Here is a 13,929-nt window from a genome sequence, read left to right on the forward strand (position 1 = left end):
TGCCGGCCCCGGGGCGGGCAGAGCCCGGGCTGAGCCCCGCTGCCGGCCCCGCTCCGCGCCCCCCGCCCCGGCTCCATCTTGTGCGCGGCCGCCGCGGAGCGGCTCCAGGTGCGGGGGGGGTCGGGGGGGTCGGGGCGGGGGGGCCCCCGGGGGCGATCCCCCCCCCCCCCCTCGGGACCCACGGAGTGATGCCCCCCCCCGGGGCCGTGCGGGACCCCCGCAGCGATCCCCCTCCCCCCGCCCCTCGGGACCCCCGGGAGAGCCCACGCCCCCCCCCCGCGGCCGTGCGGGACCCTCGGAGCGGTAGGGGACCCCTGGGACCGATGCCCCCCCAGAGCTGGGAGGGACCCCGAGAAAGACCCCCCCCGCCTTGGGACCCCCGGAGCAACCCCCCAGGGCCTCACAGGGCCCCCCAGGCCCCCCCAGCAGCAACCCCCGCCCCAGATGCTCACAGGGACTCCCAGCCCCCCCCAGCAGCGATCCCCTCCCCCGAGCCTTACAGGCCCCCCCAGGCCCCCCAAGAGGACAACCCCCCAGGGGCTCACAGGGACCCCCAGACCCCCCAGCAGAGATCCCCCCCCCCAGACCCTGACAGGGAGCCCCTAGACCAGCCCCCAGCAGCCCCCCAGACCCTGACAGGGACCCCCCAGGCCCCCCAGCAGCACCTCACCCTCAGATCCTCACAGGGGCCCCCCAGACCGCCCCCAAAAGCGCCCCCCCCCCCCGGCAGAGCACCCCCAGGACCCCCCCACTTCCCCTTGCTGCCACAGGACCCCCGCAGTGCTCGGCGCTGCACAGGCAGGATCTGACCCCAACCAAGCCAGGGCCAGGGACCCCCCAGGGCCGGGGGCTGGAGAACCCCCCCGGGCTGTCACCCCCCAGGACCAGGCACCAAGGGGTTACGGCGCAGGACCAGCTTTGGTGACCAAAATCCCTCTTAAGGCATTAATCTCAGTGGGAAAGGGGGGGGGCACAGGGCCACCGTGTCCCCCCCCCGCTGTCCCCAGCCCTACGTGGCGGGGGAGGGGGCAGGGACAAATGCACCCGGCCTGGAAATTTAAGCCAAATCACTAAACCTGGCTTAAAATTCAATGGGGTTTAAGGGGAGAAAAGAAAAAAAAGGGGGGGGGGGGTGCGGTGGGGAGGGGAGCTGGAGGGGCTGGGGGGACAGGTCTGGCACCCCCCCCCGTGGGGGGCCCAGGCGTTAGTCAGGGGGTAAAGGTCGGGAGCCAGCGGTGTTTGCACGCACGGTGCGGAAGTGGCACCGTCCCCGTGTCCCCGGTCCCCGACGGTGGCTCCCGGCTGGCAGCAGGTAGGGAGGGCAGAGCGTGGTGTTCCCCACCCCGGCAGGATGGGGTCCCCTCCCCGCCCCAGGGTGGGCACCCACTGGGGACCCACGCGGTGACACAGAGGTCCTGGCTGGCTCTGTCCTGGGCTGGTGGCCCCTGAGCCTGGCATGGCCGGGTGTCCGTGAGGGGGATCAGGCTCTGGGGTCCCTATAGCCCCAGAGGGACTGGCTCTGGGGCTCCCTATAGCCCATAGGGATCAGACTCTAGGGTCCCTATAGCCCCATAGGGACTGGCTCTGGGAGTCCCTGTAGCCCGTAGGGATCAGGCTCTGGGGGTCCCCATGTCCCCATAGGGACTGGCTCTGGGGCTCCCTATAGCCCATAGGGATCAGGCTCTGGGGGTCCCTATAGCCCCAGAGGGACTGGCTCTGGGGGTCCCTATAGCCCATAGGGATCAGGCTCTGGGGGTCCCTATAGCCCCATAGACACCAGGCTTTCAGGGGTCCCTATAGCCCCATAGAGGCCGGGCTCTGTGGGTCCCCAGAGCCCCACAAGGATGGGGCTCTGGGGGTCCCTGCAGCTCCATAGTGATCACGTTCTGGGGGTCCCCATAGCCCCATTGGGACTGGGCTCTGAGTCCCTATAGCCCATAGGGATCAGGCTCTGGGGGTCCCCATGGTCCCATAGAGACTGGCTGTGGGGGTCCCCATAGCCCATAGGGACCAGGCTGTGGGGGTCCCTGTAGCCCATAGGGATCAGGCTCTGGGGGTCCCCATAGGGATCAGGCTCTGGGGGTCCCCGTGGCGCTATAGGGACAGGGCCCTGGGGGTCCCCACGCCCCATATGGCCCAGACCTCGCTCTCCTGACGCCAGCTCCTGCCCCTGCCCTGTGTCACCATGGCGGTGGTGGCGGGATGGGGGCAGCCCCGCACATACCGTGGCCACATCCCGCTCCACCCCATACCCAGCGTCCCCCCTGCCCCCCCGGTGTCCCCCCCCGGGTGATGCTGCCTCCAGAAGGACCCCCTGGGGCAGGGGTCCATCTGTGGGTGACACCAGGTCCTGGCCAGGCATTTTGGGGTGCAGGGGTGGGGGAAGAGCATCTGTGAGGTTCCCGACTCCTTCCCAGTCACCGCAGACCCCGATGGCGCCGGACGCCTGAGCCACCCTCCCGGTGGGGACCAGCCATGGAGACGGTTGTCATCGTGGCCATCGGGGTGCTGGCCACCATCTTCTTGGCGTCCTTCGTGGCGCTGGTGGTGGTCTGCCGGCAGCGGTACTGCCACCCCAAAGACCTCCGGCACCACTACGACACCAAGTGAGTGATCCCACGGGGGTGGCATTGTCCCCATCCCCACTGGGTGAGGGGGGGTCAGGGAGGGACCCCAAACCCCATTGGCTGGGGACAATGCTGGGGACATGCCCACTGTCATCAGGGGGATGACGCTGGGGACACATCCAGCATCATCAGGGCGTTGGGGAGGGGGGGAGGAGCCCAAGGAGGTGGCCCTGTCCCCAGGGATGTCCCCCATGTCCCCAACAGACCCATCGTGGACCTGATGGGGACCACTGAGATGCCGTCGGAGCCCTCGGAGCTGGAGCTGGACGACGTGGTCATCACCAACCCCCACATCGAGGCCATCCTGGAGAACGAGGACTGGGTCGAGGACGCCTCGTAAGTGTGTGTCCCCCCCCAGGCCCCCGTGTCCCCGCCACCGCTGCTGGGGACCCCCATGCAGTGCCAACCCCCCCATCGTGGGATGCAGGTGGTCAAGGTTTGGGGGTCACCAAGCCATGGCAGGTTCCAAGAAGGGATGGTCCTCAAGCTGGTGTCCAGGTGGGAATGTCCCCAGGGGTCTGGGGGACACAGGGTGTGGGCAGGCAGGTGGGGGGGGACGTGGGGGACGAGGATGGGGGGTCCACCCAGACTGACGCCCTCCTCCGTCTCCACAGGGGTCTGGTGTCCCACTGCATCGCCATCCTGAAGGTGAGTCCAGGGGGTGGCACTGGTGGCACCGGTGGCACTGGTGGTACCAGTCACGCTGGTGACAATGGTGGCACTGGTGGTACCAGTGGCACTGGTGGCAATGATGGTGCTACTGGCAACGGTGAGACCAGTGGCACTGGTCATACTGGTTGCGCTGGTGGCAATGGTGCTGGTGGTAATGGTACTGGTGGCAATGGTGGCACCGGTGGCACTGGTTGTACTGGTTGAGCTGGTGACAATGGTGCTGGTGACAATGGTGCTGGTGGCAATGGTGCTGGTGGCAATGGTACTGGTGGCAATGGTGGCACCAGTGACACTGGTCGTACTGGTCGCGCTGGTGGCAATGGTGGTACTGGTGGCACTGGTGGTACCAGTAGCACTGGTGGCAATGGTGGTACTGGTGGCAATGGTGGCACCAGTGACACTGGTCGTACCGGTCACTCTGGTGGCAATGGTGGTACTGGTGGCACTGGTGGTACCAGTAGCACTGGTGGCAATGGTGGCGCTGGTGGCAATGGCGGCACCAGTGGCACTGGTCGTACCGGTCGCGCTGGTGGCAATGATGGTCCTGGTACCAGTAGCACTGGTGGCAATGGTGGCGCTGGTGGCAATGGTGGCACCAGTGGCACCGGTCGTACTGGTTGCGCTGGTGGCAATGGTGCTAGTGGCAATGGTACTGGTGGCAATGGTGGCACCAGTGGCACTGGTCGTACCGGTCACGCTGGTGGCAATGGTGATACTGGTGGCACTGGTGGTACCAGTAGCACTGGTGGCAATGGTGGCGCTGGTGGCAATGGTGGCACCAGTGGCACTGGTCGTACCGGTTGCGCTGGTGGCAATGATGGTCCTGGTACCAGTAGCACTGGTGGCAATGGTGGCACCAGTGGCACTGGTTGTACCGGTGGCACTGGTGGCACTGGTGACACCGAGCGCACACCCTGGCCCCACTCCCGTTGTGTCCCCCCCCCCAGATCTGCCACACGCTGACGGAGAAGCTGGTGGCCATGACGATGGGCTCGGGCGCCCGCGTGAAGTCCCCCGCCAGCCTGGGTGACATCATCGTGGTGGCCAAACGCATCAGCCCCAGGTGACGGGGGTGGCCCCGGGACTCTGGGGGGGGTGTGACGGAGGGTGTCACCGCAGTGTCCCCTGGGGCTGACGCCATCCCCACCGGCAGGGTGGACGACGTGGTGAGATCCATGTACCCGCCGCTGGACCCCAAACTGCTGGACGCGAGGTGACAGGGACACTCCCTGGGTGGGGGGACACCCGTGACGGGGGGACGCACACCAGTGCCACCCCATGCCACGTAGCTGGGGACAGCCACTGCGGGGTAACCCAGCAGGATGGGGCGGGGGGGGGATCCCCACACCCCGTGCTGCAGATGGGGAAACTGAGGCAGGAGCCACACTTCTGGTGGCAAAGCCACCGTCCCTGTCCGGCACGGGGCGGGAGGTGACAAGGCCACCGTGTCCCCGCAGGGCCGCAGCGCTGCTGCTGTCGGTCAGCCACCTGGTTCTGGTGACCCGCAGCGCCTGCCGCCAGCCCGCCGCCCGCCACTGGGTCGAGCGGTCGCTGGCGGCCGCCGAGGAGCACATGGCTGTGCTGCGCCAGGCCGCCATGGCCACCGAGACCGACCGGCCACCGGCCACCGAGGCTTTCCGACAGGAGCAGTCGACCATCTGAGACCCCCCCCGCACCCCCCCCGGCACCCTGCGCTGGCAATAAACCCCTGGGGTGGCCCCCCCCCAAAATGGGGGGCCCTGGGTCTGGCCTGGCTCCGTGGTTTCTGGCTCCAGAGGGGGAGTCTGGGGTGGGGGCGAGGAGGTTTGGGGGGGTTGGGGGGGGAGTTTTGGGGGGGTTGGAGGGGATTTGGGGGGGGTGAGGGGGTTTGGAGGGGCTTGGGGGGGAGGTGGGAGTTTTTTGGGGGGTTGGAGGGGATTTGGGGGAGGTTGGGGGGCTGAGGGGGTTTGGAGGGAAGGTGGGAGTTTTTTTGGGGGGGTTGAGGGGGGTTGGGGGGCTGAGGGGGTTTGGAGGGGCTTGGGGGGGAGGTGGGAGTTTTTGGGGGGTTGGAGGGGATTTGGGGGGCTTGGGGGGAGTGAGGGGGTTTGGAGGGAAGGTGGGAGTTTTTTGGGGGGGTGAAGGGGGTTGGGGGGCTGAGGGGGTTTGGAGGGGCTTGGGGGGAGGTGGGAGTTTTGGGGGGATTGGAGGGGATTTGGGGGAGGTTGGGGGGGTGAGGGGGTTTGGAGGGGGAGGGGGGAGTTTTTGGGGAGGTCGGAGGGGATTTGGGGGGCGTGGGGGTTTGGCAGGGGGGTTGGGGGGGTTGGGGGGATTTGGGGGACATCGAGGGGGTTTGGAGGGGCTGGGGGGAGTTTAGGGGGGTCGAGGGGGGGTTGGGGGTTCGGCAGGGACATTGTGGAGCGGTCTGGGGTGGATTTGGGGTGGTTTGGGGGTGCTGCCCGCCCCAGGAACGAGGCCACCACGCCGGACACACACCCCCCCCCGGCTGAGGCCTGGCCAACTCATCGCACCCACCCCGCTGGGCTGGGGGCCTGCGGTCATGTGCCCCCGCGTCACGTGATAGGGAGGGCGGGGTAAGGGGGTAAGGGTGAGGAGGCGGTGTTCCCCGCCCCCTTTCCCCGAGTTGGCCAATGGGAGCGGAGCGGACGGGGCGGTGGGCCAATGGGGCGAGGGGGGTGGGGCTTGCGGGTGGCCGGCACCGAGACCCTGGCGGCGGGGCTGGGACCGGGACCGGGAGCGGGGCTGGGACCGGGAGCGGGTACGGGCCGGGGGGAGCCGGGGCCGGGGGGGGGCCGGGGCCCGGGGCCCGGGGCCCGGGGGGCACAGGGGGCCACAGGGGGCACGGGGAATACTGGGATTCCCTGGGGGCACTGGGAGGTCCTGGGGGCACGGGGGGCACTGGGAGTCACAGAGGAGCACTGGGGGGCACTGGTTGTCCCTGGGGGCACTGGGAGGTACTGGAGGCACTGGGAGGTACTGGGAGTCCCTTGGAGCTCTGGGAGATACTAGGGGGTACTGGGAGTCACAGGGTGCTCTGGGGGCAGTGGGAGACACCGGTGGGCACTGGGAGTCATGGGGGTTCTAGGGGCACTGGGGGATACTGGAAGGTACTGGGAGGCACTGGGAGTCACAGGGAGCACTGGGTCCGGGCCGTGGGGAGGGTCCGGCCCTGGGGGGTCCCGGGGTGGGGGACAGCGCAGTGACACCGAGGGGTGGGGGCTGTCCCCTGCCACCCCCCTGCCCCCCGCACAGGGCCCCACATGGGGTCCCCGGGGGCGGTGACCCCCCCCAACACGACCTGGGGGGCCTGGGCCTGCCTCGGCTCCCCCCCCGGGCTGGGGCCAGGGGGGGCAGCACCACGTGGGGAAAGGGAAGTGAAAGTGATTGTGGAAGTGGGTGGCGGGGGGGGGGGCAGGGCGTGGGGGGGGCAGCCCCCCCCAGCCAGCACCCACGGGTGCTAAGGGCTGCCCCCCCCCCGACAGCGGTGCTGGCTTCCTGCGGTGCAGGGAGATGTTATCGGGGTGCTGCGGGCGGCGGTTGGGGTGCCAGCCACCGCAGCGGCCCCCCCCCGGCGCGTCTGGGTGCCCCCCGCCAGCACCCTGGGGTGGGGGGGCCCTGGGCAAGAAGCTGGGGGCTGGGGCTTTCCCAGCACCCGGCCGAAAGGGGAAGCGAGAGCCGGGGGGGTGGTGCTGGGGCAGAGACCTCCCCCCCCCGCCTCCGCGAGTGGGGAAACTGAGGCACGGTGGTGCCGGGGTGGGGGTCCGCTGCCCGCAGGTGCCACCAGCGCCATGAGGACCCTCCTGCTGCTGTGGCTGACCCTGGCCGTCCCCGGGCAATGCCTCGACGGGGAGCCGTTCCCAGCCACCCCGGTGAGTGCCCAGGCTTTAGGGGGCTACGGGGGGGGTGCCCCCACCCATGGGTAACCCCCCTGTCCCCCCCCACCTCAGATCCTGCCCGCCAGCAGTGCGGCGGTGTGCCGGGATGGCTCACCGTGCCCCGCCGGAGCCAGCTGCCCGCTGCCGGAGGTGAGCCCACCCGCCGTGCCTCAGTTTCCCATCTCTCTCTGCCATTTGGGGGGGGGGGGGTGAAGCCTCCCACCCCCACCTTCTCTTCCCCCAGGGAGTCCCCTGCGCTGGCGGCCACCGCTGCTGTCCCCGAGGGTCCCACTGCAGCGCCGACGGCGAATCCTGCATCACGTCCCCAGGTCCGGGGGGGTCATAGGGGGGCGGGGGACGCGGATAGGCCTGGGTGGGAGGCATGGGTGTCCCTCACCCTGTCCCCCCTCTCCGCAGCCCCCCGTGCTGTCTCCTGTCCTGACGGGCGGTCTGAGTGTCCCGACAATGCCACCTGCTGCATGACGGCCAGCGGCGCCTGGGGGTGCTGCCCCATGCCCCAGGTACAGGGGGGTGACACAGGGACATTGCCGGGGGGGGGGGGGGGGGACGACACACACGACATCATGCGGCCACCGCTGTGACGAGCGTGTCTGGCGCCCGCAGGCCTCGTGCTGTGCCGACAAGGTGCACTGCTGTCCCCACGCCACCGTCTGCGACCTGGCCCACGGGCGCTGCCTGTCACCCGCCGGCGATGTCCCCATGGGCACCGCGTTCCCCGCCTGGAAGCGCCAGCCCCCAGCGTCAGGTAAGGGATGTCCCCCTCCGGGTGGCGGGGTGTCCTCGCTGTCGCCACAGAGGGGCCGCAGAGGTGGGGAGGGGGCACGGTGACGCTGCGTGTGCGTGTCCCCGCAGTTGCGCTGCGCCAGGTGCTGTGCCCCGACGGCCGCTCGGCGTGTCCCGACGGTGCTACCTGCTGCCAGCTGTCCTCGGCGCAGTACGGCTGCTGTCCCCTGCAAAACGTGAGTGCTGGCCCTGCGCTGGCCACCCTGGCACCCATGCCAGGCACCCCACGCCGGCCACCCCACACTGGGCAGCCTGTACCAAACACCCCATGCCAGGCACCCCACACCAGCCCCCCTGTACTGGGCACCCCGTACCAGGCTCCCCACACCAGGAACCCCATACCAGACCCCCATGCTCAGCACCCCATACCAAGCAGCCCACACCAAGCACCCCATGCTGGGCACCCCACACCGAGCACCCCATGCCGGGCGCCCTGTATCGGGCACCGTGTCCCAAGCACCCCGTGCTGGTCACCTTGCACTGGCCACTGTGTGCTATCTGTCCCATGCTGGGCACCCCGTGCTGGGCACCCCATGCTGAGCACCCCATACTGGGCACCCCATGCCGGGCACCGAGCACCAGACCCCCCCATACCAGGCACCCTGTCCAAAGCACCTCGCACTAAGCACCCCGCACTGAGCCCCCCATGCCGGGCACCCAGTACCAGACCCCCCCATACCAGGCACCCTGTCCCAGGCACCCCATGCCAGGCACCCCGTGCCACGCAGGCCGTTCCTGGCACCCCAGACCAGCAGCCCACCCTGTCCATGGCACCGCTGGGACCCCCGGGCGGGCAGGGGTCCGGCAGGCACGGACAGCGGGCTCTCCCCGGGCAGGCGGTGTGCTGCGGCGACGGGCGGCACTGCTGCCCGCAGGGCACTGCCTGCGACCTGGAGCGCTCCACCTGCACCTCAGCAGCGGGGCGGGCACGGCCCCTGGCAGCCCTGCCCAAAGGTGAGGACCCCCCTGGGGGGCGGCCACCCCCAGTCCCAGCCCGGGGAGGGGACACCGGGTCTGACTGTACCCTTGTCCCCAGCTCGTGACGTGCAGTGTGACGAGGAGACGAGCTGCCCCGATGGGAACACGTGCTGCCGGCTGAGCTCGGGGGCCTGGGGGTGCTGCCCGCTGGAGGAGGTATGGGGGGGTCTGTCCTCCGGGAGGGACAGGGGTGGGGGTCTCCTGTGCCCCCCCGGGACGGGCTGGTGTCCCCTGTCCCCTGGGTGGGATGAGGACCAATGTCGCCTGGCCCCCACGAGGGACAGGGAGGGCTCCCACCTGCCCAATGTCCCACAGGGATGGGGGGTGACATTAGGCCCCCTTGCTGAGCCCCAGTCAGACCTCCTCTGCTACCTGGGACCAGCTTGGGGCGCCAGTGGCGGGAGGTGACAAAGGAGTGCGAGGCCACCAGCATGCTTGGGGACCTTCATGTGTCCCAGTGGGGGGGACAAGAGTAATGAGGGGGTCCCCATATCCCCCCTCACCCCTACGGGATGGAGCCAGGCTGGGATGGGGGGACAGGGGACAAGGGAGGGCAGGAACAGGCAGGGAGGGGGCAGGGTTGGTGCCCGGGCCTGGAGCCGGGGGTCCCCGGGGGTCCAGGCTGGGCTCAGCCCCCCCTTCTCGCCCCCCCCAGGCCGTCTGCTGCCCCGACCACGTGCACTGCTGCCCCCAGGGCCACACCTGCGACCCCGGCACAGGCAGCTGCCTGCAGGAGGGAGGGGGCCGCCGGCCCTGGCTGCGGAAGACCCCGGCGCTGGCCCGGGGAGGGAACGTGCAGTGTGACGAGGAGACGAGCTGCCCCGACGGGAGCACGTGCTGCCGGCTGAGCTCGGGGGCCTGGGGGTGCTGCCCGCTGGAGGAGGTATGGGGGGCCCTGCCTGCGGGGCCAGGGGGTCCGTGTATGGGGACAGGGACGTGGTGGGGTCCCCAGTGGCGTGGGGCAGTGCAGGGTTGCACCCAGGCGAGCTGGGAGACCTGGGCTGAGACCTGTGGGGCACCAGGGTGTCCCTGTAGCAGGGGACGTGGCTTGAGGGGCCCCGAGTGGCTGGAGCCCAGGCCCTGGGGACATGGGGACGTTCAGGTGGACGCTGCCACCTCCTGTGCCCCGGGACAGACCCAGCCCTGTCCCACGGGATGGGGCAGGTGTCTCCTGTGCCCCCGGTGGGACAATGGCTGATGTCCCCTTGCTCCTTGAAGGACGAGGGCAGAGATCCCCTGTTCCCCTGGGAGGGATGGAGGCAGATGTCCCCTGTGCCTGGGTGGGATGAGGGCCAGTGTCCCCAGTCCCCCAGGACAAATGTGGCCAGCCCAGGACTCCCACCCCTGTGATGTCCCATGGGGATGGGGTGACACCAGGCCCCTTTGCACCTGCTAGATCCTCTCTGCTCACTGGGACCAGTTTGGGGCTCCAGTGGCAGGAGGTGATGAAGGGGGATGAGGCCACTGGGATGCTCGGGGATGTTGGTGTGCCCGGCTGGTGGGGAACGAGGGTGGTGGGAGTCCCCATATCCCCCCTCACCCCTGCAGGATGGAGCCAGGCTGGGATGGGGGGACAGGGGACAAGGGAGGGCAGGAACAGGCAGGGAGGGGGCAGGGTTGGTGCCCGGGCCTGGAGCCGGGGGTCCCCGGGGGTCCAGGCTGGGCTCAGCCCCCCCTTCTCGCCCCCCCAGGCCGTCTGCTGCCCCGACCACGTGCACTGCTGCCCCCAGGGCCACACCTGCGACCCCGGCACAGGCAGCTGCCTGCAGGAGGGAGGGGGCCGCCGGCCCTGGCTGCGGAAGACCCCGGCGCTGGCCCGGGGAGGGAACGTGCAGTGTGACGAGGAGACGAGCTGCCCCGACGGGAGCACGTGCTGCCGGCTGAGCTCGGGGGCCTGGGGGTGCTGCCCGCTGGAGGAGGTATGGGGGGCCCTGCCTGCGGGGCCAGGGGGTCCGTGTATGGGGACAGGGACGTGGTGGGGTCCCCAGTGGCGTGGGGCAGTGCAGGGGTTGCACCCAGGCGAGCTGGGAGACCTGGGCTGAGACCTGTGGGGCACCAGGGTGTCCCTGTAGCAGGGGACGTGGCTTGAGGGGCCCCGAGTGGCTGGAGCCCAGGCCCTGGGGACATGGGGACGTTCAGGTGGACGCTGCCACCTCCTGTGCCCCGGGACAGACCCAGCCCTGTCCCACGGGATGGGGCAGGTGTCTCCTGTGCCCCCGGTGGGACAATGGCTGATGTCCCCTTGCTCCTTGAAGGACGAGGGCAGAGATCCCCTGTTCCCCTGGGAGGGATGGAGGCAGATGTCCCCTGTGCCTGGGTGGGATGAGGGCCAGTGTCCCCAGTCCCCCAGGACAAATGTGGCCAGCCCAGGACTCCCACCCCTGTGATGTCCCATGGGGATGGGGTGACACCAGGCCCCTTTGCACCTGCTAGATCCTCTCTGCTCACTGGGACCAGTTTGGGGCTCCAGTGGCAGGAGGTGATGAAGGGGGATGAGGCCACTGGGATGCTCGGGGATGTTGGTGTGCCCGGCTGGTGGGGAACGAGGGTGGTGGGAGTCCCCATATCCCCCCTCACCCCTGCAGGATGGAGCCAGGCTGGGATGGGGGGACAGGGGACAAGGGAGGGCAGGAACAGGCAGGGAGGGGGCAGGGTTGGTGCCCGGGCCTGGAGCCGGGGGTCCCCGGGGGTCCAGGCTGGGCTCAGCCCCCCCTTCTCGCCCCCCCAGGCCGTCTGCTGCCCCGACCACGTGCACTGCTGCCCCCAGGGCCACACCTGCGACCCCGGCACAGGCAGCTGCCTGCAGGAGGGAGGGGGCCGCCGGCCCTGGCTGCGGAAGACCCCGGCGCTGGCCCGGGGAGGGAACGTGCAGTGTGACGAGGAGACGAGCTGCCCCGACGGGAGCACGTGCTGCCGGCTGAGCTCGGGGGCCTGGGGGTGCTGCCCGCTGGAGGAGGTATGGGGGGCCCTGCCTGCGGGGCCAGGGGGTCCGTGTATGGGGACAGGGACGTGGTGGGGTCCCCAGTGGCGTGGGGCAGTGCAGGGTTGCACCCAGGCGAGCTGGGAGACCTGGGCTGAGACCTGTGGGGCACCAGGGTGTCCCTGTAGCAGGGGACGTGGCTTGAGGGGCCCCGAGTGGCTGGAGCCCAGGCCCTGGGGACATGGGGACGTTCAGGTGGACGCTGCCACCTCCTGTGCCCCGGGACAGACCCAGCCCTGTCCCACGGGATGGGGCAGGTGTCTCCTGTGCCCCCGGTGGGACAATGGCTGATGTCCCCTTGCTCCTTGAAGGACGAGGGCAGAGATCCCCTGTTCCCCTGGGAGGGATGGAGGCAGATGTCCCCTGTGCCTGGGTGGGATGAGGGCCAGTGTCCCCAGTCCCCCAGGACAAATGTGGCCAGCCCAGGACTCCCACCCCTGTGATGTCCCATGGGGATGGGGTGACACCAGGCCCCTTTGCACCTGCTAGATCCTCTCTGCTCACTGGGACCAGTTTGGGGCTCCAGTGGCAGGAGGTGATGAAGGGGGATGAGGCCACTGGGATGCTCGGGGATGTTGGTGTGCCCGGCTGGTGGGGAACGAGGGTGGTGGGAGTCCCCATATCCCCCCTCACCCCTGCAGGATGGAGCCAGGCTGGGATGGGGGGACAGGGGACAAGGGAGGGCAGGAACAGGCAGGGAGGGGGCAGGGTTGGTGCCCGGGCCTGGAGCCGGGGGTCCCTGGGGGTCCAGGCTGGGCTCAGCCCCCCCTTCTCGCCCCCCCAGGCCGTCTGCTGCCCCGACCACGTGCACTGCTGCCCCCAGGGCCACACCTGCGACCCCGGCACAGGCAGCTGCCTGCAGGAGGGAGGGGGCCGCCGGCCCTGGCTGCGGAAGACCCCGGCGCTGGCCCGGGGAGGGAACGTGCAGTGTGACGAGGAGACGAGCTGCCCCGACGGGAGCACGTGCTGCCGGCTGAGCTCGGGGGCCTGGGGGTGCTGCCCGCTGGAGCAGGTTTGGCGTGGCCCTGGGGACAAGGACGTGGTGGTGTCCTCAGTGGGGTGGGGGCCGGGGCTGTGACCTGTGGGGGACCAGAGTGTCCTTGTGAGGGGGACACAGCTCCAAGGCCCCCGCGCGGCTGAGGCAAAGGGCTTGGGGACATGCAGGGCTGGGCGGGGGCGACAGGGACATGGGACATCCCATCTCCATCACTGTCCCCCCGCCCTCCACGGCAGCTCGGGGCACCTTGGGACAGGGTCCAGAACAGTCCCTGGGGCCGCTGCTGGACGTGAGCAGGAGTTGGGGGTCAGGATGGCGCCGTTGTCCCCTGGGGGTCCCCAGGCGCAGAGCTGGGCATCCCCGGGGGGGGTCAGGCTGGCCTCAGACCCCCATTCTTGCCCCCCTAGGCCGTCTGCTGCAGGGACCACCAGCACTGCTGCCCCTGGGGCTACACCTGCAACGTGGCCACCCAGAGCTGCGACAAGCTGCTGGCACCCACCCTCCTGCTGCCAGCACCCGCACCCCCCCGCCGGGCACCCACCCCCCCACCCGCCCTGCTGCGAGCCGCCGGCACCGAGCCAGGTGCCACTGCCGTGCCATGCGATGCCGCCCGCTCCTGCCGCGGCGGGCAGCGGTGCTGCCGGAGCCGGGGGGGCTCCTGGGGGTGCTGCCCCTTCGCCCAGGTTAGTGGGGGGGTACCAGGGTGGGGGTCTGGGTGGCATCACCCCCTCGCTCCCCTCCTCATCCCCTATCTCTCCACAGGGCTCCTGCTGCTCCGACGGCCGTCACTGCTGCCCCGGGGGGTCCCGCTGCACCGGGGGGGGCTGGGGGTGCAGCCCCCAGCGCTGGGACCTGCCTGCACCCCACAGGGTGCTGCTCTGATGTCCTCCGGGTGCCCCCAGCCCAATAAACGGTTTCTAGGACAAGGCCCCGTCCCCTGGCTCCTCGGGGGGGAAACTGAGGCAGGAAGCAGAGGCAGGTTTGGGTTTTTTTCTTTTT

The 13,929-nt window shown here is 70.1% G+C and overlaps 2 protein-coding genes across 5 annotated transcripts; both read left to right on the forward strand.

The window, feature by feature from the left end:
• The first annotated feature begins 1 nt into the window (after position 1).
• Positions 2–5,054, forward strand: TMEM98 (transmembrane protein 98). 4 transcript variants are annotated; one of them, XM_087770173.1, is made up of 7 exons: positions 2–108; positions 2,418–2,606; positions 2,832–2,963; positions 3,242–3,275; positions 4,247–4,362; positions 4,453–4,512; positions 4,757–5,054. In XM_087770173.1, exons 2-7 carry the CDS (start codon positions 2,476–2,478, stop codon positions 4,959–4,961), a joined length of 678 nt encoding a protein of 225 aa, XP_087626299.1. In that variant the 5' UTR covers positions 2–108; positions 2,418–2,475; the 3' UTR covers positions 4,962–5,054. The 4 variants fall into 4 exon arrangements, with proteins under 4 accessions (XP_087626299.1, XP_087626301.1, XP_087626300.1 ...); XM_087770175.1 differs by having other exon boundaries at positions 9–108; positions 2,427–2,606; XM_087770174.1 differs by lacking the exon at positions 2–108 and adding an exon at positions 1,235–1,312.
• Positions 5,055–5,972: 918 nt separating this feature from the next.
• On the forward strand, positions 5,973–13,857 carry GRN (granulin precursor). The gene is made up of 15 exons (XM_087770351.1): positions 5,973–6,054; positions 7,071–7,165; positions 7,244–7,321; positions 7,416–7,500; positions 7,589–7,692; positions 7,796–7,937; positions 8,045–8,151; positions 8,812–8,929; positions 9,012–9,109; positions 9,609–9,836; positions 10,645–10,872; positions 11,682–11,909; positions 12,718–12,945; positions 13,338–13,613; positions 13,693–13,857. Exons 2-15 carry the CDS (start codon positions 7,085–7,087, stop codon positions 13,810–13,812), a joined length of 2,121 nt encoding a protein of 706 aa, XP_087626477.1. The 5' UTR covers positions 5,973–6,054; positions 7,071–7,084; the 3' UTR covers positions 13,813–13,857.
• The last annotated feature ends 72 nt before the right edge of the window (positions 13,858–13,929 follow it).

This window comes from Nipponia nippon, unplaced genomic scaffold, assembly GCF_047370975.1.
Source record: "Nipponia nippon isolate SJK-2023a ecotype South Korea unplaced genomic scaffold, ASM4737097v1 scaffold_32, whole genome shotgun sequence".
Lineage (NCBI taxonomy): Eukaryota > Metazoa > Chordata > Aves > Pelecaniformes > Threskiornithidae > Nipponia > Nipponia nippon.